General features: G+C 47.6%; 2 protein-coding genes across 4 annotated transcripts; one reads left to right on the plus strand and one right to left on the minus strand.

Annotated features, from left to right (window-relative positions):
* Nucleotides 1–62: 62 nt before the first annotated feature.
* On the minus strand, nucleotides 63–19,441 carry LOC128268304 (calcium-binding mitochondrial carrier protein SCaMC-2). Of its 3 annotated transcripts, XM_053005355.1 has the most exons (6): nucleotides 19,145–19,441; nucleotides 16,561–16,802; nucleotides 16,373–16,484; nucleotides 3,557–3,715; nucleotides 2,917–3,484; nucleotides 63–2,813 (listed from the first exon to the last, which is right to left on the minus strand). In XM_053005355.1, exons 1-6 carry the CDS (start codon nucleotides 19,397–19,399, stop codon nucleotides 2,608–2,610), a joined length of 1,542 nt encoding a protein of 513 aa, XP_052861315.1. In that variant the 5' UTR covers nucleotides 19,400–19,441; the 3' UTR covers nucleotides 63–2,607. The 3 variants fall into 3 exon arrangements, with proteins under 3 accessions (XP_052861315.1, XP_052861316.1, XP_052861317.1); XM_053005356.1 differs by lacking the exons at nucleotides 16,373–16,484; nucleotides 16,561–16,802; nucleotides 19,145–19,441 and adding an exon at nucleotides 8,072–8,924; XM_053005357.1 differs by lacking the exons at nucleotides 16,373–16,484; nucleotides 16,561–16,802; nucleotides 19,145–19,441 and adding an exon at nucleotides 5,943–6,310.
* Nucleotides 19,442–20,413: 972 nt separating this feature from the next.
* LOC128268306 (adenosine 3'-phospho 5'-phosphosulfate transporter 2) lies at nucleotides 20,414–21,969 on the plus strand. Its single transcript, XM_053005358.1, has 2 exons — nucleotides 20,414–21,548; nucleotides 21,614–21,969. The coding sequence occupies exons 1-2, from the start codon at nucleotides 20,587–20,589 to the stop codon at nucleotides 21,780–21,782; spliced, it is 1,131 nt and encodes a 376-aa protein (XP_052861318.1). The 5' UTR covers nucleotides 20,414–20,586; the 3' UTR covers nucleotides 21,783–21,969.
* The last annotated feature ends 1,465 nt before the right edge of the window (nucleotides 21,970–23,434 follow it).

Below are 23,434 nucleotides of genomic sequence, written 5' to 3' on the forward strand. Positions count from 1 at the left end.
ACAATCGATTGAGAAGTGAACAGAACAATTGATTTTACGTGTTTATTGAAATTGTCATCTGCTGATTTATTTAAAGTCATTTGGCTATTACATTTCGGTTTGCGTAGCATGTTTGGAGTTTCCGCAGTGGCCGTTAATTGCGAGATTGCGTAAATATCTATTGATCAAAATAACGTTCATTCCAAGGAAGGAGCAAGAAGAGAAAATGTCTTTGTTCAACTTTCAGCCTTAGTGTGCAATTCATCAACAGAGAGCTAGCAATATTGAAACTCGTCGCGCGATGTTAACTATGTATCTGTAACTATTCGATAGTGTTTTCTGTTGTAACGACGATAGAAGAAGGGAAGCGTGGTTACGAAGGGTATGAAATCGGACTCTGCACCGTGACCGACGCCAGAAGACGTTTCATATGCCTGGCCGGTCTTTCTGTTTTCATTTAGTATAAGTACACGATTTGTTCTATAAAATTGAGAGAAAATCATTAATAAATCACTTCATTGGTAACAAACACCTAAAATGCTGTAAATTTCGTTACATTCGTCGCTACACGCACACGTGCTCTCGTTTCTTGCTTCTTCGTGAGCTCATCCTTCGCGTTCGTTCTTCTCCTGCGCATATCCACTTATTCTATCTAATTTTATCCTTCCGGTGCTTCCATGGCTTCAGTGTGTTTCCTCAGTATTAAGTATCGGTATTGTTGCGTTTAGTTTCATGAGCCAGAACAAAGATGGTGCAGTTTTGTGAGATGGAGCATCGTACACTCTCCAATCTAGATTTTCTTTATTTGTTTCGTCCTCGCCACATATTCCGGGCATTTGCGCGCCCTTTCCAAGACGCAATAGCTGCAGCTTAACTGCGTTAGCTGCACCTTCTACGTTTCGGAACTGTCATTTGTTAGTTGTGTGAAGGCTTTATTTTACTTTCAATATGTTTAAGATTAACATCCATGATCACAGGAGATATATAACTTGTTACCGGTCAAAAGAGATACCATACCGCCACTTGCCTTCAGTATTTTCTAGCCTCGTATCTCGTAGATTCGATTACATTAGATTCTGCACATTCCTTTCCATTATCTGCCCAGTACTCACGTTGGCCACACGTTGGCCATAATGGAAAAAGAATAACGGGGCACACGAAAATAGTGTCGAAACACGTGCAACAAAAAGGCGTTCCAATCAAGCGGATAAGGATAAACAGTGTAGGATAAAATAATCGTGTTTAGCAAACAGTTTATCAAACTTCCTTTCAGGGGCATAAATTTCGCATCCACCATAGTACGGAACACTCCGAACGGACCCAAAAACAATCGAATGATTTGTGGCGTAAGTAATGATGTCATGAAATGGTGAAAAGAAAACAAAAACTAAAGTATTCCACAATTGATAATGTGATTGTTATTGTAATCATTCATTTTCATTTCAGTGCATCGTCCCCTGTTCACTTTCATTTTTTCTATTTTAATAAATAACCTAACATTGTAGAAGTCTTTGCTAGCTGTTGTGTACGCGGGGTTTACGAATGGTTCATAGTTCATGCTACGCCATTTTGTATTAGGGCCTTTGTTTGCCAACATTTTCTTCTCATCTTGCATATACCTTAGTACGGGCTTGGACAATGACTTGACTACTACGCTTCGTTCTTCATCCTCCTCTGGTGGCTCGGTTAGAGAATATCATTTCACATTTTGACACAGTGTGACGCACAGGTAGAGAGATAGAAACAAGGAGAGGGACACTGATTGCTTTATGTCCTAACCTAGCTATACAGGAAAGGGCCGCAACCTTTCAGCGCCCGGAATCGCTATCACCATCACCTCCGAGCAGATCGAAACACGATCCGCCAAGCCTAAGGAACGAAAGCCTCTCCCGTTCTGCGGTAGACAAAAGAAAATGTCTAAATGGCCTACATCGGGCACTAACCTTTGCAGGTGGTGTCAGCAATGCACAGTTGCTAATTGAAAATCGGATAATACAATTTAAAAAAAAATTGCTACTAATAGGTAAAATAATTTAATGTGATCTGCATCTGCAACTAGCATCTCTTGTCAGCTTTTTCGTCTCATTAAGCTCCTTCCCATTGCTTCCCTTGAGCTTTTGCAACAAAATTCGAGTTCCGTACGTTGTTTACTTGCTGGTCGGCCGTTTGCGCGCCTGGCGGACATTACTTTATCACAATCACCCTGCGAGCGAGCGCCACAACGGCTCAGAGAAGGCTCCTGGGCCTCGGGCGGACGCTTGAAGATCCATCCCAGGCCGTTGCAGCTAAACAACTATCTGTGTCACGCAAGATAGTGCGATCGTTTCGTCGTCTTCGAGTGGTGTTAGGATTTGATGGAACGTAGCTAAACATCTGACTGGAACGTTGAGGCGATGAGCAGGGATAAGCCTTGGTCACTCAGTTTTCCATGGACGGTCCAATCCCAGGCAGCACGCACCGGGGGGTTTGATGAGAATGATGGAGCCGAACGTCGGCTGAGTGGCGTCGAGGACCGAGAAGCCGAAACATCGCAGAACGACGCGGTGCCGGGCGGGACACAAAGCGTAGAGGTTGCAGCGGCACGGTGCGAGTAGTGCGCGGTGCAATGCTTTCCAACTGTGACACAGATCACGTCATATTAACGCCGAGGGCACGGCTCGAATACTCGTACACGACGTAGCTGATCGAGACGGCCGGTAATACTTTGATGAAGTTCGGCGTGATGCCACGGTAGAGACCCAGAGGACCTTCCGTTTGTATTATTCGCTTAAATACATTGGTCATGTTCGGTTCCACCGTGACACTGCCATCCGGATTCGGACCAATTGTGACCGCTGTTGCGAGGAGAAAGGAAAGCAAAAGTTGTATCTTAAGACTGTTCGAATGTTGCGTGCCCGCGTGTGTGGGCTTGCGATGCGTGTTGGTATCGTTGCTTACCTTGAGCTTGCAATCGCGTTCGGACCAACGCCAGCGGGTAAGAGCAAACTTGACCGAGCGTGCTGGACGCACTGCCACAAGCCAGCAGCAACCAGAAGCTGGGTTGCTCCGTCTCGTGGTGGCTAAGGTACTTCTTCTTCAGCGTCTCGTACACCGCCAGATCGATGCCGGCGTACGGGATGATGCCGAGCATGTTTGGAATGTAGCCGCGGTAGAAGGAACGCAGCCCTTCCCGCCGGTAGATCTTTGTGGCCGCATCAACGATGCTACTGTACTCGCCGGTCTTTCGCAGCGCTAGCCGCGTTTTTAATACTTCCATCGGGTAGATGACCGTCTGGCTAACGCCTCCGGCACAGGCACCCGCCACGAACCGCTCGTAGATCGTCATCTGGCGTTTGTCCTTGCCACGGATCAAGCGCTTCACTTGCTCGTACGCCGCGAACTTGATCGCACTTTCCGGAGCGATCTTTAGCACGTTGATCAGATTTCCACGCCACAGGCTCCGCACGCCACCCTCCTTCAGCATGTACTGAAGACAGTCTGAGATTCGCTGTTTGGATGATTGCACCTGCAAGGGGAGGGATAGAAAAGAACGGATTAAGGATCGCCATTCGCTGGAGCACACACCATGCACACGTACCTGTAGGAACACCTTCAGCCGATCTAGTGGCGCTGTGCAGGTCCGCGATACTGCTCCGGCGATTCCACCCGCCGCCAGGTGCCGCCACCACATGCCGGTTTGCATTTCGCTCTGCGTGAAGTCATCAGGTACGTTTAGATCCTCACCGATGTCTAAGTACTGTAATGGAACCGCAAAAACAAAACGTTAATCCGTGGCCCGAAATGGTGGTTGGCTTATGGTAACTAATTTGAAGGTTACGAATGATTTGTACCGTGTGTACGGCGTGTATCGAATGGCGCTACACTAGCTAAACGAACGTGAACAACAGGATAAACGTATATACGACTTATGGAGCGACTTATGGAAGTGAGCCACGTGTAGTGGAAGAGTGCTGCGAACGATTGGACTTGGCAGTCTACAAAGTGACGGTGGAACAATTGATGAGAAATCAACACCCTATACGACAGCTATCGATTTAACCAACGTTACGAAACTACACAACCAGTACCGACTAATGGGATTAATCTTTCAATAACTACCACTGAAGGTGATCGGTTCACGCTAAACATGAAGAAAACTTTATCCCGATCGGCTTACCACCGGATCGGATCAGCTGATTCCCGCGTGACGCTGCCAGTATTAATCCCGTATTCAGTAGATCATGTAGGAGTGATCACGCCTCGCTCCACGTTGGGTCAAGTAAATAAAACGATCCCCATAAATTCACTTCCCGCGTTTGTTATCTCCCCCACCATGAGTATCAGTTCCTCTCGGCATGACTGAGCATCCTGCCAGCGAATGCACCACTATCGCGATTGTTTGTTAGATTGGCAGCCACTGACTGACGTATTCAGGATGCTCTATTTCGTCATTGTTTGTGTAAAACGAACGCAGCAAACCGTACAAACAGGTTAACTGGCAGCAATCGGACAATTTTACCTACACGACACAGATACCCGGACCCAGAGTTTCAAGTCCAACATGGCTCAGGATTAGAACAATGGAATAACCGTAGGATTTGGGGTAAAAGTCCCCATGAAAGTCCATCCGCACTGTAGGTTAAAGCCCTCGCTGGGTACGAAGCCAGTCGGGTAGACAGTCAAGAGACCAGCCACTGGAATAATCTGGTTTTGGTCGGTCCACCACGGTCATCCTTGCCCTGCGTGAAGTGTGAGGTTAAAGCAATGTCCGAGTGAACTGAACGTCACTGATAAGCCCTCGTCTCCCTGGGTCCGGGTTTGCTAACAGTGTTTTTGGGTTATTCCCTGGTTCATTCCTTGTTTTTAGAATTTACAGTGCATGCGAATGGGAACTTTTTTTACCGTATCTTCGTATCACTCTTCCAAGTCCGGAACAGGGAAACGAGACGCTGCAAAGGGGAACCTCTACCTCACACGACCTTTCGTTTTACTGGTCTCCCTTCGAGGCGTTCCTTAAGTAACTGTACAGGATAAAATCGTGTTTTGCTACTTCATCGCCTTGTCATCGCTCGCATCGTCGCCCACGATCAACACGAACACGACAACTTAATTACTTTATTGACAACGTTGTCAAGCGTCCTCCTCTTCACACGCCATTTAATCTTTAACGTTTTGCTGGTTTATCGACAATTCGGACGAACGGAACAAGGTCTGACCCCAGAGCACGCCCCACCGTCCCACCTTTCCAGTTGGGGGTCCTTGGAAAAAGTATGGAAAACGCAAACAGGATGTGTGGTGATTCACGTGCTCGTTCACTCCATCTAGCGTGGCACCATTTTGGAGCAAACCGAACGTCTTATCACCAACTGTTGGTACATTCCAATCAGTTATCAGTCCCGCACACTGCTCGAAGCTTGGCAACAAGCGACGCCGAAAGTAAATCCCATGCAGGACTCGTTATCAATACGGTGTGTGTTGAAAGACGTGCCCCCCTAACACATCTGACGCGATCCGTATTTTCACGGGTCATTCGATTGGGTTTCCAAATTCCAATATCAAACAGGATGACAACAGGTCCTCGGGTTTGGCGCATCCCACAATCTCTTATGTCAGATACGCTAACCACACGGTGGCCGTCACGGGAAAAGCTGAAACAATGAAAGGACTCAGCACTCGGCCGCCACTTACGTAAGTGAGAGAGGAGCGAATATTTGAGCGAATTTAGCGGCGGTTTAGCGTGACAGCTGCACTCAGCCGACATCCTCTAACACCTTCCCGGTGCCCTTTTCGGTTTTGCTCCCCTATTAATAGTTTCACTCACCGGGGGGGTACCGGCCCCCCGTCCTCGAAGGAGCATCGCACTCTGCTTTCCCCGTGCGCACGACGCCAATCGAGCGCCGTGTTTGTGGGTTTAAAAGTAACCGAAATGTTGCAGAGCATGCAGGCGCTGTCAGTGTGTTTTACTCAGCCGCAATGGCGTTTACCTTCGTCACTAGCTCGACATAGAAATCACTATCCAGCGTGTCCATGGTCATGCGCGAGGATCGATAAAAAGTCCCATGCAATCGGGAAGCGTTCACGCACCGGGCGGCAGGAAGAACTGGGCCCCGTCGTCGTTGTCCTTGGTCGTGGTCCTACGGCGAATCTTCCGCCGCGTTCAGCCGAAAACGCGAAACATTGCCAACGGGCTCATGGCAGCAGCAACAGCAGCAGGAGCCAGGCCAGTGTTTGCAGGAGTTGTACGCTTCCGGGCACACACAGCACTTTGCCAGAGGGAGAGAGAGAGACCGAGCGCGACGGTGGTGGCGAAATCGCCTGCAGCACGCCAAGCGACAAACACCAACTTTTCCGACAACCGCCAACCAACAACTGGCACTCGTAACCACATCAGGTTCCGTCGGTTCCTGGCTTGGGTTAGGTGCCAAACGGCATCTCTCGGCACCGCTTCCCGCAGGCCAGGCCCGTGCCACAGAAAAAGCATTCTGTTCGCTCGGAGAAAAACCCACCTTCGCTCACCGAAAAGGTGAGCCATCGTGAGGTACGGAGGAAAAGCTCCAAGAGCGATTTTCACGCTCCGGCCAACATAATCTCTTCGCCGTGTTTCCGCTCTCGATCCCGAGTAGTTACGTACACGAAGAGCGGAAAATAGTCGCCGGAGATCAGCTCAACTCACGCGAAACAATTCGGTGAGTACCAACGATGGGTCCCAGCCCCATCAGTGCCATTTCCACGGCATGCACATTCCACGGCATTTCATCGACCAGCTGTTCAGTCGATCGGCACGTGACGGCGCCCGTAGACCGGTCTCTAGGCATGTCAATTGGCAGCACCATGAAACGGTGGAAGAAAACGTTGCACAAACTTCAAACGGGAGCAGATTTTTTGCATTTTGCAAACGGCATAAACCTACGGGGTACCATTGGTTGGCTCCACTAATGCGCATGTCGGAAGTAGTGTGCAGCGACCGGTTGGAAGTGCTTTCCACAGCTGTACTGCCTGGTAGAGGAATTTTCCTTCAACTGTTTGCCGTTAAGCGACAAAACAACACAGGCATTAACCGTACCGTACTGTTACACACACCACAGCTGGCTAAAAATGGAACACTTCGGAGTGCACCAATCTATTATGACCTTCACCCGGCGAATGGATGATAGTGATAACTATCATAATAAGTATCGCATCTTTAGGGCTTCTCTTCAAATCAAGGGTGAAATCAGAGATTCGAAGATCAGCGGCGCCTGAAAGTTATACATTGCGCCGTACACAGCGTGAAGGACAATTGCCGCCCAACCGGCAGACGCTAATCGATACGCTTTCAAGGGTTTATCGTTGTTATATGGATAATTGACATCTAATTAAACCCAAGAGTGTACAGACGACCCATTCGATGTGACACCATTTTGTTGGCATTCATTTGCATCGCTTACGCGGTACTTGGTAACGATTGAAAACAGACTATCGGCCTTCGTAATAAAACGATAATTATTTACGATTATTTAAATCATTTTGCAACGTGGCAAATTTTGCCTTTCCAAATGCCTTCTCCCGTGGACGGCATGCTGAGTGAGAAGCGCGCCCAATTTTCAAGCATCAACCGAAATTCACCATTTTTGACGGCTCAGATCTCTAACGACCTTTCCAGCGCAACGCCGCGGCACGCGGGATCGAGATAGAATCCCCTTAGCAACAGCAACGCGCCGCGCGGTTCGTGCGTCGGGCATTGTTCGGGTCCGGTTTTTTTTGACGCACGCTCTAAGGGGCAAGAAACTTGTTCCGCGCCAACGGAAAGCCCCTAGCGGACCGGACGCACACATACAGACGTTTAAATACCGGACTTTAAATGCACCCGAAGCAGCGGGACGCAGCAGCCGATGAGTCAAGCGGCCGCGTGTTTTCCCTTCTCGCGCCGCCCAAAACGCCGTGTGATTCATGCGGCTTCCAGGGACGACGCGTTGGAATCTGGCTTCCCGCCAAAAACAGGCCCTTTAATTTTGTTTTTGTTTGTTTGGGAGGAATTTAGCTTTCACTTCAGTTGTTTAGCGGAAGGCCTATCCGAATGAAAGGGTGAATATGTTGAGAGCACATGGTAGTTCCACACAGGACGAATAATTACCCGTGACAATAGTGCCTTGAAGATGAGGACGAAATCCTCCAGCACATCGCCGCCGCTGACTGGTATCCCGCTCTGTTCGAGGGCCATTTTGTTTCGGTTCTTCCAGCAAAGTTACACTCTATCACAATAATTCTTCCACTCGACAGAAGATCACAGAAGACGGCGCGCCGCAGTCTTTAAAGTACTAGTTCCAAGCCCAGCATAAATATCACAAGACGGTTCTAGAATCCTCTATCACCGGTCCACAAATTTCACTCCCGCTCTCTGTCGGTGCGTTTGAAGGCTTTTTTTTGTGTGTGGGAAGTATCGATTCGCACCAAAGCACGTGTACTCGCGGTAAAAGCGTTGAACGAAATGTTCCGCTCAGTGCGGTCTCGGATTGCTCACCGCTGCGACCTGACTCTCTCGCCAAAATACGACACGCACACACGACACGGCGGCGCGGTTCGGCGAACAGCTGTTTCGATGCGCGCCTAGCAACAGCGGTATCTTTTCGTTGCCTGCTCGGTGACCTGCGTTCACTTCCTGCGATCGCCGCCGACGGCTAGCGACAGACGAACACACACGCACACACCGCAAGCTAATCAGCGCGACCGCGATGTGCGTTAGGAGCCGTATAAGGCGGTTGACTTTGCAGCACTTTAATTTAAATCACTTCCCACTCGTTGGTTGGCTTGTAATTGTTTAACACTCTCTCTTTTTTCCACCTTTCTCCGAAAGCAGCACCACGTCAAATTTTGTTTCCCTATAGCCGGGGCTACACAATCGAACTGTTGGGTGCTCTGTTTCGAGGCGAAAAGGACCTCTTTTATCGTACGCCCCCGGTACCTCACCTCGGGGTGGGATAAAAGGGTGTTTGGCAAGCCTTGTCGCTTACTCCGCTACACCGTTGCAGCGAAAAGCACGTCTAACCGTGGCGGTGGCAAGATTCTCACTAACCGCGGACCGCGCTTGTCGCTGACCAGTAAGCGACAGCAACGTTAGACAACACGCGGTGACGTATGGTAATCGCCGGAGCGAGAGAGTCCGATCCCGACAGCAGAGTGAGCAGCGTAGGTCTCATCGGTCTCAGGTTGTATGAGGGCATGATCGTTGGTCATTACGTAAAAACACGTGAAACCACCCGACGCCGCCGAGGGACCGTTGCTGATAAGTGTTGCGAACGGTTTCAATTGCATTAGAAAAGAAAAGGAAATTATTTAGCCAACTAAACAAAAGCATCTTTTGCCGAACTGACCCATAAATCGGATTACAAGCAGCAAATAGACGGGAATTATTGCTACGAGTGAGGCAGATCAACTGAAGAGAGTAGTGATCATGTTTCTTTTAGAATTATTGTCCTTGAAGAAACAATCATTTCTTGACGTACTACGAAAATTAAGCAGCCTTCGGATGAAGTACAGGATTCCGCATTAGTTGGGGCAGAAATTTCCAGAAAAATCAACGTCTTTCGGCTGACCAAGGGTCACGAACAGTATGGCAGACAGGTGAAGAAAGGAATCGACCATTCACCTAGAGGTGCAAAGTGGCGTTTAACTCGTGCCCATATTAGCATACCTCCTGTGCCAAACGCTCACCCCGAATGTCCTTCGTTTCAACAAAGCATGTAAGAACTGGGCGAACTTTGGCCATTTCGAAAACGTCCAATTGTGTCCAAGAAACCAGAACCCTGAACGCTGAACTCGCTGCAAGCTATCGAACCGAATCGAAGCAGTTCGCGGCGGTTCGGGAGATCTGCTTCGCGTCACATAACGTCACGCCCAGTGGAAGCGCGGATGCCAAAAAGAGGATTTGTTTATCTCACACATACCCTCGCCTGACGTCACACGCAGCGCAGCAGCGAGATAGGGGTTTGCGTGCCCGAGTTTTATACTAAGGAAAACAAAGTAAGTAAGTCTGCATGACGCACCGATCATGGCCGAAGCGTAGTTCAAACCCGACACCGGGGCGTGAAACTATTTCCCGTCTAACCACAGTACCACTCGAAAGTGACCGGCCACAAACCGGAATCAGTACGGCGACGATAGTGTAAATCATTGATAAGCGGACGTTCCGGTCGCCGTAAAACGTCACAGGCGAATGCAATCAAAACACAAACACAGCGTTCTACAAACCAGACGCGGCCACCACAAAGACACGGTGGTTGTAAGACGCATCTCGGCGGAGACGAAAAAACAACGCTTCGAACATTATTGGCACACATTGGCGGTCACATGGCCGATGCCTGATAAGCTTGCGACGCGTAAACGGTGACGCGTCGCGATTGCAGGGCATTTGTGTGTGTCCTCTAATTGGATCACGCCCCGTGAAACGGTGTTCAAGGCTGATTTTGGGCCCGACATCCGGGGTCTGTCCCTCGGAGCATCATGCTCCCAGCAACGTGCGAGGGGGGGCTTGTGATCGGCGTAACCGGCGGCGCATGGCGTATAAACCCAGCGCGGAAGATTAGGGACCCCGGTCGGGGAAAAAGACCAGATAAGTTTTGCCACTTCTTCGTAATGTTATCTTATCTAGCGGGCCACTCAACAGCCTATAAATGACAATGAATTTTTGCTTAATAATCCTATTTTATGACGCTAAACGAACTTCGCGTACGGAACTTACGTAAAGCGGTTCTTTGGCGTCATCACGAAGGCATACGATCTGATTGGGAGACTGTTAAAAACCCCTCCCACATCGAGATAAGCAGCGGAGTAGCGGCATTCCTTCCGTGCGAGGAAAAGTTTCCTTCTGGTTCGGTTGGCCCGGATGATAGTTTTTAATTAGATTATTTTTGTTGCTTCTAGCACGGATTTTGGGGGGCACGGAATGTAGATTTAATTTAGGCGAGAAGGTTGCTCTATCTCGCGTGCTTTGAGTTCACCGAGAATTCTGAACAGCCGGTTGATTTTACTGAACTTCAAATTAAGACGATTTAAACAAACAGAGGAAACAAAAACGAGCTATATTATGTTTGTAAAATGGCCTCCGAATGACAATTATACATACAAAAAAAGAAGAACGCACCAAATGTTTCCGCGATCACGGATCTTCAAAACTGGAAAGGTGTCAACCGAAATTGAACATACCGTGAAGAAAAAGTGTCATTCTCGCAGTGCCACGTTAATTACCAGCTCGTCCGAGCCCGGAACGTTTTGCACGAAATTTATGGGGCGCTTGCTAAAAGCCTAAAAAATTCGGACCCGTCCCTGGGAAGTCTAACAAAAAAGATGCTATTGCGCCCCATTTAGCGATCGATAATTCGATCACGCGCCTCTCGCCAACAATCCACCGTTGGGTGGAGGTGTGGTCTTCTGGGAAGGGGGCTGATCCACCTGAGTGGTTGTGTGCCCCTTTTATCAGGATAAAACCGGCGACATGGAACCTCAAATTGGCAATTCACATTCATCAGAGAAATTAGTGGCGCACAGACCATGAGATCAGCGAAAACTGCTCCGAACCGGATCATGGCGATGTTGCACAGCTCGCTGGAGCGGCTGTTAAAGGCACGGGCACGCGAAAGCAATTGACACAAACATATGTCGCTGCATGTGGCCACAAATAAGATTCATCTCCTTTGATTGGGTAGTACTTTTCCATCCGAACTTTGAACAAGGCGCTGCTGCGCTGGACACCGACGAACGATGACGACCGTTGATCGGAAGCACTATTTACAAAACAGCTCCTATGGGGCTTCTGCTATTCGAAGCTCATTAAGTTGCAGTCCCAGTAAACAGCTGGAGTGAAGGTCTGCCGCTGATCAGTCGTAGGTCGTTAGCAATCCCGAACACGAACGCTTTTTGCTCAAATCGTCAATATGTGGTCTTGGAAATACGACAGTCGATTCCAGGACAGAGGAATCCGCAATAGAATGCATTTCCACGATATTTCGGTTTCGCTGGGGTACTTTGCTTTGCTTTCAGCTGATTATACAACGTCGAGAAACCCTCTTCTCGTCCATGCCGAGCGCCGGGAGACAAAAAAGCCGAAACATCTCCTTTTAAATATAGCACAGAATCGCACCGCGTTACCCGACACAAATTTGCCGGCAAACGATCGGTACAAACCGAACGTGGGTTTCGCGTCCATTTGAAGGCTATTTTCAAGCGTTGGACGAAATAAGATGAATGAAATGTTACCTTTCGCACGAATGATTAAAAGAAATTCAACCACAGATGCCCTATTGAACGTAATTATCGGACGCCGGTGTCTTTCACTTAAAAGATAACTTCATCACCATGCGTCTCCATTTTGCATTAGCTTGGTTTGATTAATTAGTGCTTATTCATCGAAAAGTTAACAATAATAAAACGTTAGCACTTAACCTCTATTACAAATTCAAATTTCTAGTGTAGACTCTGAAATTGAAGTAAAATTTAAAAAATGAACCTTGAACAACGTTGAAAATAAAAACCACTGTCGTAACGCATTTTGCATCTATTCTAACACAGACTTAATCATCCTTTGACAACCAAAACGTCCCCAAACGAGGTCTATAAATAACCGATTGGAACTCATTGTTTCAAGAGTTCGGTTTTCTGTAAGACATGCGGCGGTGTACGACTTCGACACACGACGCCAATTGCCTGGGGCCACCACCGTAGCACAGATTCGCAACCAAAGCCTGACACAACGACGAGTTAAAAACCATTTTTGTGCAGATTAGGAAAAACTAGGGCCTTGTGCATAATCGTGTATTCAATCATTGGCACAAATTATGCTAGTGAGCAGCGCATCTGACATTGTAACGCGAAATGGCGCAGCCAAATCGCCTTTCGTGGCAGTTTCACCGTTCAAAGTGTCTTGCTCTGCAGAAAAATATCGAAAATATATTAATGGCAAAATGTTTAAAAATAACTTCCACGCATGAGAAACTCGCGGCTCGCCCCAGTCGCAGAAAATTTCGATTTCTTCTCACTGCCATTGCCGTTCAGGGCAGGTTCAAGGAGAATCAAGCGACGGGTCCTGAACGGTCTCGGGATTCTGGGAACACTATAAAATAAACTATATATATAATCAACAAAGTCATCAACGAGCGCGTGACTTGGACGAAGAGTAAACAGAACAGTCCCCACGACAAAAACAACTTCTTCAACAAAAAATTATATTCGAGGAACCGGTACAGGAAATATGTGCGTCGCTTCCCGATCTTGAGACGCGCGAAACTACCACAAAGAGCCCCACCGCACCAGGAACTGCAAGCACCCGACGCTCGAGATTGTCTCGCGAATCGCTAAACCAGCTGTTTTGGTAGGTTCCGCACACTCTTTTCTTACGGACTGAGGTAACTGAACGCGCCCCGGAACATCCTTGAGAAGCTCCACTACTTCCGGAGACGGAGGAGCGTGAATAAAAATATGTGCAAAAAGGCACCAAAAGGGGAAAAAAAAACTCCCATGTGCAGCGTCACGCGCTTGCTGACTTTTGTAAATCCTATACAAGACACCTGAGCCGGTGTTTTTTTTATCGGAGTCGGAACCACACCTATCTGCCGCCGTCTGATCAGATCTTGAAAGATTGCTGCACAATCCCCCGGTTGTCTTGAGGCTTAACCTGTGTTGAATGAAGAAACACAAACATCATCGTTGTCTCTCCTAATCGGACCTTGGAAACAGAGGCGAACTTGAAACCCTTTCTTGCGCCCAATCCGTGGGCGACAAACAAGACCGGGTGGGGAGATCGTTGAACGGACAAACGTCATCGTTGGCCGGGGGCACATTCCTACCTCCTGCGCGGCCACACATACACAAACACACCGTTACATACGTTAAACACGGCGAAGAAGTTTACTTACTCAAACATCGAGCATAGCCTGGCCATTGGGGCTCAGCGTCAAGCGACTGCAACGGAGGCTCGTCTCGTCGGTTTCAACTTATGTGTCAGTTAGTTTTCAGGCCGCACTTTACAGATACGTACACGAAGGTGGGGGTCGAGTAACCAAAGGGCACCAACGGAGGGGCGGCTCGTGCCGACAGATTACCGAAAGGTTCAACAATGTTGTCAGACCGTAAGTGGCGGATGTCGGCATGTTGCTAAACTACGTGTTATTACCTTGAAACTGATTTCTTCTCCTATCTGTACTTTACATGCAAGGAAAAAACTAGTTCAATTCCCATCTACAAACTTGCTGACAAAAACATTCAGAGACACGTAAAATAATTGCAACTAAATTCTAGGACAAACAGGATCCGCAACGATTCAGAGGATCCGATCCGATGCGACCTAGAGTTGGAAAATGTTACAATTTAAACCAATCAGCGTGAATTTAATTTTTGAAACATACGGAACGTGCGTCACATGGGGCCGTTGCACGAGGTCACGAGTGCAGTAACGGGCGTCTTTTGAACACAACTACCACCTTCGATCTCTGGTCGTCGTCACACTGTGCCGCCGGTTGCCCCAGATAAGAACAAAGAGCCAATTTTGCGCGCTCGTGGGTTAAACACGGCCTACAAGCGTCTTGAGCACTGTGTGCTGTGCTCAACACGCTCTCCTACGACACTCGACGACGACTGTTGCGCCAATCGAGGGGCCGAGGTTAAAGGTCACGAAGGAAGTAGATTGTTCGGTTCTGCCGGCGAAACTGTACCGAACTGGATTGGCGGGGTTGCCATTTATCAAGCACGCACCAAATCGTGACTACAACACTTGATACGGACTTTGAACGAAGAACTAATTAGAAATGGCGCACTTCGGAACCCGTCGATCAAATTTCGCTGATGCGTCAAACGGTGACGCAATCGATCTTCTACAGTGGCGTAAGCTTACCGTTCTGCTGTTTTGTATGCAAGCATTACTACGGGCGTTAAGAGCTAAAGCGCTTGGGCCAGGAGCATACTTAAGTCATCTAAACATTTTCGTGATCGTGATTTTGATTACTTTGCTTTCGAGCTCTATAATAGGTTATAATAGTCATACTAACACTAATAACGGTCATTACAAGTCTACTGCTTTTATACTACCACACAATGCAAGTACGTTCCACAAATTACTATTCCTTGACCTGAGATACATGCTATCGGCATGCATTCAACATAGTATCACCTTCAATGGCAGCCACTCTAGACAACACTACAGAATCTTTCCCCTACGCTATGACATCATGACCATGGTAATTATCGGTTGAATGAGTGATCCAATGGCGAGTTTGTGTGTGTGTGAAGTTGTGCACAATTATGAGCAATATGAGAAAATCGACGACTGATAAACACATTCCGAACGAAGTGCAGTATTGGAGCCGTACAGTGTGCATACCGATCAATCGGGCGAATACATAAATACGCGTAACAAGCGCTACCAAACATCAATAATCGAGCGCAGCCATGGGGTATGCAAAAAGAAGACGTAAGAAGAACATGCTCGCGGTCGCATAGGATCACGACAAGAAATATGATTGTAAAAAAAACGATGCACCAAAGAGGACGAAAGCTGCGTTCGGAGAGCGAGCATTAGCGAACAGAATACACGCTCGGTGCACCACAATTGAAAGCAAATTTTACGGCAAGCGCAACCTAAGCACATCATATGCGAACCGTCAGCGAAAAGTGGGGCCAAAATTTTACAAAAATTAATTTTGAAAAAAACACCGCAGACAGCAGATGCTTTGCGTCTTATTCGCCGACGTCTCGCATAAGCGACGCAAATACTTGTGTGTGCCATTCAGCAGAGAACCAGGAGAGCAGGAGGTCCTGGACCTGAACCGAAAACTAAGCATTTGTGTAGCATAGAATGTATAGCGCGCCGTACTACTCTGAACCAGACCACACGGTGGTCCGTCAGCCGAGAGGACAAAGGAAGGCTTTGGAGAACACTGTACCTTACCATCCACCAGCAGATGCGAGGACGCGCTGCCGTTGGTGGACGAGACGCTGGGCATGCTCGTTGGTGGGCTTAAAAGCAAGTCCGTCACATGCTCGATCGCCTGCTCAACATCGATCAGACCGATCAGCGCGGGATGCTGATCGTTGCTCCTGGCAAGACGACCAACAGTCATCAGGTAGGCTTCGTTGTGCCTGAGGTTCTTTTTAACACATTGCCGTTCCGTTTTCACAAAGGACGATTTCGAGTGAAATTGTTTGTTCGGTTTTCAATTTGTGATTTCGATTGTTGAAGGTTGAGGTTTCCGTTTCGTATTTTAAACGTGCGAACCGCAACACCAGAAGAAAGTGTAGAGGAGAATTGGAAAAGTAGAATATCAAAAACCGGAAGTTTAGATTTCAACTCCCAGTTACTGTGCAGAGCTTAGATTATCCTCTTAGGGACCGCACGCGCGTGGAGAGAAAACACGGATTAACCCCGGTGTAGGGATGGAGCAATACTTACAGTCGAATGTCGCCAATATTTCACCAGTTCGTGGATGTCGGACGACGGAGCCAACAGCAGAAAATCTCTCCATTCGTCAAAGCTGATGTTCAAACTGCCATCCTTATCCATTCTGCAAATTCAAAGAGCGCCAAAACATGCGTTAAGATATGGGATTGTCCAGCGCGAGCCCTTAACGAGCAGCTTACCGTTTAAGTAGCTTGGACGCCTCGTGCCGATCCATGTCGATGCCGAGCTCCTTGAAGGCCGTTATCAGCTCCTCCAGGTCGACCTTTCCGTCCCGGTTCTTGTCCAGGTGGGTAAACTGTAAGCGTAGATTTTTTTCGTGCTCTCGCACGTAGTGTATGAACTCGGCCAGCCCGACATCGCCGCTCTGCGTCTGATCGGACTGCTTCAGGAAGCGCTGAAAAAACAACGAATGGCCGTACTCCTGTCGATTTAGGGTCATAGGGTTCGTTGTTGGATTCATGATGCACGTGGGCGTGTGTTATTGGCCAGTATGGGGTTTTAGCAAAGCATAGTGGCATGGCAACATATACCGATGATGATGCGATGATGCGTTATGTGTGTGTGCGTGGTGATAAAAGGTAAAGAAAAGAAAAAGAAAGATAACATCAAGGACTGTGTCAACATGAGAACAACCAAAGCAAACAGGGATTGTAACGGAGACAAGAAATTTGAATTCAAGCGGCAGCTTGCGTGCAAGCCCTGCACGCAATATTGTCCAACGTTCAGAAGATGATTTTTATTGCAAAAGTATTGGAGAGATGGTTTTGAACCTAAAAAATGCGATAATGGATTAAACAAACATGGTTTTTAGAGTAATGCAACAGGGATTCAGCTTTACCCTGCATTACAAACGGTTTCCGTACATAATCCTCCAAGAGGTTGTATGCGATACCTTGTGCAATGCAAGGGTGCCTTCTACACGGACTAATACGAGCTAACACAAAATACCAGTATTTTAGGCCAAATAATTCAAAATATTGAGATCTGTTTCTTTTAATCGAGGAACTGTACTGATGAGAAAAACTAAATCAATTTTTGGGTATGATATTAAGCAGCTTTGTGAATCATACATGATAACAAATATTAAGGTAATGTATGAGAAATGATTTATAAAATTATTTAACATACTACATTTTACACTTGATAATTAAAATTAATTGTTTCGTAAAAGATAGACCTTACACAATAAAAACGAGGAAAGAATGGTTAGCAACAGCATCACCGTTCGTAGCTAAAAGAAATAATTAAAATATGTTGTTTTCCCAAATACCAAACTTTTCTTGCGCAACAAATGTGAATGTTGTTAATTGAGGACGAAATGAAAGAGAAATTACTAGGCAAGACCTCGTCTACGATTAAGCAACGGGATTTCCGTAGACCCGTTGCCGGATTGCGGACGGATTGGATTTGTCGACCCTCAACAGGGGCAGCACACAGCGATTTCTTTCGGTCAATGTCGATTCCGCAACAGCAGCAGCAGCTCACCAGGGTAGGTTAAAAATAAAGTTTATCATCTTGCGCCCCACGCGCGCCACATCATCCACTGGTCGTTGATCGTTGACGGTGCAATTGGAAAGCGAAGAAGCAGACAGTTCGTTATGGTCCGTGTCGCGCAAACCTATGGACCGCGGGAACGGATGCTTGGATGGGTGATGGGTAGAAGTCTTTTAAGCGGCGCAAACCGGATCGTCGGGTACAGTGGCGCAATGTCGTGCCGGCTACTTTGCGAGTCGTTCGCGTGCCAAATCCCGTTTCGCCAGAGATCGGCAAATGTTCGCAAATCGTCAAGATCCGGTCGCCACGTGCCACAGACTCAGGTGTGTGTGCTGATCAGCTGGGCGCTGTTTACATACGATTCACGAAAAGCCCCGCGAAACCAGTAACAGAGCCGAACCTTCCTATCAGTGGCGTGACTCAGGTTTCGCGCAAGCCGGAAGCGATAAGCCTAAAGTCTTTTGGAAGCCCGGTGGCAGTGAAACCAAATGAGAGCAAACAACGTCCGACGTCATTGCAAATCGAATTAAACGAAAAAGAAAACCTACTTAAGACGCAGACTAACACCGGTTATCTGCCGGACAGGCGGGACGATTTTACGCGTGTTTTGGAAATGTGTCTTTCAGCTCACGTGTTCCGAAGAGATAAGAGTTTGTAGCATCAAAACCAGAGCGTTGCTCCACAAACCCTTACTTAAAACAGTAGTAAGGAAAATTTAGGCAGCAGAAAATGATATTTGTGGGTCCATTCGCAAAACAATCTCGAACTAGCCGTATTAATTAAAAGATAAATAACACTAACAAACTGTGGATGATAAGTTATCACTCCAAAAATGTCTCACGCGCTCTCAGCATTACTTCCAAAGATTGGACCACCAAAATCGATGCCTGTGCCTCTGTATGAAAACCGTTTTTCGGTTCGCAGACAGTCTGCCGACAACGGCTTTTCCAAACCTCCTCTCATAGGCCGCTGCCCGGGGGCTCGTCATCGTTGACCGAGACAGAGAAAAGCTTTTCTCTCCGGTGGCGCACATACAGCGGCTGGCCACGCCACGTGGTGAACGAAAAGGGAAAACCCGCAGACTAAAGTGCGCATACGTCGTCGTAGTGGCTTTTCACTGCTGTTTGCTGCTGTTGCCATTCTCCTTTTGCCCTTGGTGGACGGCTGGTCGATTAATTTCCTCTCCCGAAGCAAGCAAAAGAGCATGAGTAGGTTGTGGTGGTGTGTGGTCTTGGGCCTCCCAAGGCGTCTTGGGCCTCCCTTGCTTACCTCCGCGTACTGATGCGAAAGCCCGAACTCTTTCAGGGCCGAGGAAAGATCGTGAATATCGATCCGGCCATTGCCGTCACGATCGAGCTTGTTGAAGATTTTCTCCAGCCGCTCCTCGTCCGCCTGAGGCAGCTCGTGCAGATAGTGCACGGGTGGAAAGTCCTGACCGTTGCTGGTGATGCCCGCACCCACCGTAGTGCCACCGTTCACCGGGTCGTTATCGTGCGCCGTCGAGCCCCTGTTAACGTTGACCATTGTACGCTCACCGCCGCGACGATGATCCGGACCAGAAGTTGCCCTTGCAGCAATCCGAACACACTTCTCAACACCACACCAGGCCACGCACACCTGGATATCGTCGATTGATTTTCAACAATCACACACTGAACGCTCCCCACTAACTTGCTAAGCGGACCCCCCCAAACCCCAATCCGGGCCACTTGCGAAACAGTGCGCGTCACACACTATCGAAATCGGTCGACTTTCCGCTTTCACCTGCAAGCGCCTCCGAAACGATTAGACGCTTTTTGCACAGCCTACTTTCTTCGCACGTGAGTTGTCGACTCGACCAAAAACCACCAGGATTGGCACGTTGTTTTTCCACCAGCCAGCCAGCTAGCCAGTGGAACGAAGGGACCACGGGGTCGGAGTTCACTTCTCGCGTTCGGTTTCGCGGTGCAGACGATGACCACACGCGGATCGATTCGTTTCGAGCGACTAACGCTTCGGCGTGTGTTTCGACGTCCTGGGCGTGAAAAGGGAGAACACCGTGACTAAGACTTCGACTTCGTAGACCATGCGCCAGCGCGCTCGAATGACGGAGAGCAGAAGGAATTTGCTTGCCCGTGCTCCGCAAACGCGCTTTCCTTTCCCGTTTCACCGTTCGCTGCGACGACTTTTTGCTTCGTTTGCCCTTCTTCCTCCCCTCCACCCTTCCGCCGGCTAGTGAAAAGCTAACAAAACTGATGCAATTTGACATTCGTCGAAGCAGTCTCTGACAGTTGCGCTCTCGCGAGTAACAATAAATGAACAATTCTATGCATTTCACAAGAACGTATTTCACTAATGGATTCAGCGCAATCAATATCTCGAAAGATTTTTCAGTAAAACTAAATAAAACCCTTTTTTACTCAAAACCGAGGATTGTAAACAAAACATATTTTCGAACTTCCCGTCGGTTCGTTCAGTTTGTCGAACTCTCATGCGATTCGTTCAGTTTTTGACATTTGTCCTTTGGATAGGACATTTGTTTACATCGGCCGCAATCGATCGAGTCAAAGTTTGCGGCAAACGAGCGCTGTTTTTGAAATCACTATTTTATTATGAGTATTTCTTCGAACAAATCCATTCTCACAGTTCGGACCTCATAACGTTCCCTAGCGATGGGCTTCGTTGTTGGCTTTGCTTAATAGTGCGTACGTAAGCACATTCCGGGGGCCACGATGGCAGCTGGCAAAAGTGAAGTGATCTACGTCGGCGACAAAGATTCCAATCGGAAATCACGCACCACGGGTGGAGATGAATCTCCGGAGCGCCAGATCAAGATTTTATTCTTCGATCTTACACACTATAATCGCACAACCCAGTTTCTATTATGCTGCGCTGGTGTATTCGCTTTGTACCTTGTGTACGGCTATATGCAGGAACTGATATTCACTCTGGATGGGTTCCGCCCGTACGGGTGGTTTCTTACGCTTATTCAGTTCGCATACTATACCGCCTTCGGTTACATAGAACGATCGATTGAACGGACGACTGCTCAACGGTGCATTCCGATGCGAACGTATGCGCTGCTGGCCTTTCTGACGCTCGGAACGATGGGCCTTTCCAACTCGAGTGTTGGCTATCTTAATTATCCTACGCAAGTCATCTTCAAGTGCTGCAAGCTGATTCCGGTACTGATCGGCAGCGTGTTGATACAGGGCAAGCGCCACGGCCCGATGGACTTCTTTGCCGCGTTTGCCATGTGCATCGGACTGATCCTTTTCACGCTGGCCGACTCTCAGATGCAACCCGATTTCGACACCTTCGGCGTATTTCTCATATCGATGGCCCTGCTGTGCGATGCGGCCATCGGCAACGTACAAGAGAAGGCAATGCGAGAATACCGCGCTCCTAACAACGAAGTCGTCATTTACTCGTACGGAATAGGGTTCGTGTACCTAGCAGCCATCATGCTGCTATCGGGCCATCTCTACAAGGGCGTCGTATTCTGTGCCCAGCACCCTGTGGAGACGTACGGATACGGATTCCTTTTCAGTCTTACTGGGTATTTGGGAATACAGATCGTACTAACGTTAGTACGGACGTGTGGAGCGCCACTGGCTGCTACAGTCACCACTGCTCGGAAAGCAATCACAATAGCGTTATCGTTTGTCTTCTTCAGCAAACCGTTCACGATGCAGTAAGTGAAGATCAAGGAACTGAACCATTACGCCAAATCATGCATTCTATTCGCCTTTCTTGCAGATACCTATGGTCCGGACTGATAGTCGTTTTTGGTATCTATCTGAATGTGTACAGCAAACGCAGTAAGCTTACGTTCACCGATCTGGGACGGATGGGCAGCACACTTTACCGGCGGGTGCTCAGATTCCCACCCCGCAGCGAAAGTAGAAAATCGCTGTTAGAAGTGTGATTATTCGCTTCGTTACGAAGCAGTTGCGTCTAAAACGTAATTCAACGAAAAAGGTGCTTTAAATAGTGGACATAGACACGTTTAATGGCATGCTGCATGCGTGAGGTAAAAGAAGGAATAAAATAAGCAATACTTTCACAATTTCAAATCGGTGACCAAAGGTTTCGGAGTAGCTTGCAGTTGTGAAGGCAACATAATAAAATAGACAAAGCTTTAATCGATTTTTCCGATTCACTTTACTGTCAGTTTTTTTATCGTTCCGTCGATCCATGCGTCTTTTATTGCCTTTCTAGCATCGATCAGTGGACACTCCCTGGTGCTGGTCTGCCTTCTCTCACTCTTTTTCTCACACGCACCCACATATCAGAGCTCCTGCTTTTGACCGGCTAAGCAGTTAGTTAGTACCCGTGTCCCTACCAAGACTTCCGGATTAAAAGTGGCTCCTCCGTCGTCCATGTTTCCTCCACCGTCTCGCCCAGTGTCGAGTTTCTCTTGAAAGTTCTTAGCATATCGTACAACACACCACTAAAACATTGATTTTGAATTTCTTCATCTCTAAATGATCATCCACCGCTGACGTTCGGATTAGGATGAAAACATTCTTACAACGATAACTCCTCTCAGGGACAAGTGCTCCATTCGCGACGATGAAGAAATGGCTTTTGCTTCGATGTGTACACAATATCCTTAACCCAATGACCAGCGCACAAAGAATTTAGTTAAGCTTTGTCTCGGCTTGTGCGATGTGGAGCAAACCTTTAAATACACACACACGCACGCGAAGGTTTGCTACTAATGTTACTACTGCTAACAGCTACTACACGTTACTGGCGTAGAATGGTCATGCAAATTACAATTTTTCGACAATAGACGGGCTCATGCTTACCAGCATGTGACATGCTAGATGCTTAAATTGGTTGCCATTTTGCTTTCTTCAAGGTCGTAAACCAGGCCACGTGTTTCCTGCATCAGAAGCATGAGAGTGTGTTTTCTTCAAAATAAAACCTTCGCATTGGGCTCAAACTACTGCACGAGTTGTGTAGGAGAATTCGTCACCGGCGTTATGTTTTACAGCCTTTCAACTGTCCGTCACGCGGTTGTAGGTATCGTTTAGCTGTTCAAAATGGTTCCGAACGATGGATTTAGTATCAATCAGGTGTTTTGTATAAAATTGCTTAGCATAGTATGTTCCGTAACGCAGCTTTCAACTTTCGATCAGTTTACTTTATTCAGTTGGGTTTTATAACCACGGTACGCCTAATCGGATAACTAAATGCTGCTGTGGCTTAAAAAACAAGGAACTCTCGCAATCCGCCCCTAGAACCTCGATCGTTTCCCTATAATTATAGTATTGGTAGTAATAGTAGTTTTTTCAGATTTTCTTTTATTGGTTACTTTACTTTTGGTATTATCTCGGTTCATTAGTTTCGCATGCTTGTGGTTTGATGAATGAAGTACAAAGTATTGATTAGGTTGGGTTGGGTAGGCAATGGAATAACTTTCTGTGTTTCTGGGTTCTACATCTTTCCCCTATACATTCACGTGAAGAATTCCACAATACACCGGTTTCGCGTGCGGAATTGGCTGGTTTTATTGTTTGGAAACGTTTTCAGTATGAAATACCTTCGTTTTGGTGTGTTGTCCTCCGCCAC

Source organism: Anopheles cruzii, chromosome 2 (assembly GCF_943734635.1).
Source record: "Anopheles cruzii chromosome 2, idAnoCruzAS_RS32_06, whole genome shotgun sequence".
Lineage (NCBI taxonomy): Eukaryota > Metazoa > Arthropoda > Insecta > Diptera > Culicidae > Anopheles > Anopheles cruzii.

Excerpts from the sequence above, each read along its gene's own strand:
- LOC128268306 (XM_053005358.1), top strand. The coding sequence starts at position 20,587 with ATGGCAGCTGGCAAAAGTGAAGTGATCTACGTCGGCGACAAAGATTCC. Across the intron at positions 21,549-21,613 it reads AGCAAACCGTTCACGATGCA|ATACCTATGGTCCGGACTGA; the intron begins GTAAGTGAAGAT and ends CCTTTCTTGCAG.
- LOC128268304 (XM_053005355.1), bottom strand. The coding sequence starts at position 19,399 with ATGGTCAACGTTAACAGGGGCTCGACGGCGCACGATAACGACCCGGTG. Across the intron at positions 16,485-16,560 it reads GCGTCCAAGCTACTTAAACG|AATGGATAAGGATGGCAGTT; the intron begins GTAAGCTGCTCG and ends TTGAATTTGCAG. Across the intron at positions 3,485-3,556 it reads GGCTGAAGGTGTTCCTACAG|GTGCAATCATCCAAACAGCG; the intron begins GTACGTGTGCAT and ends CTCCCCTTGCAG.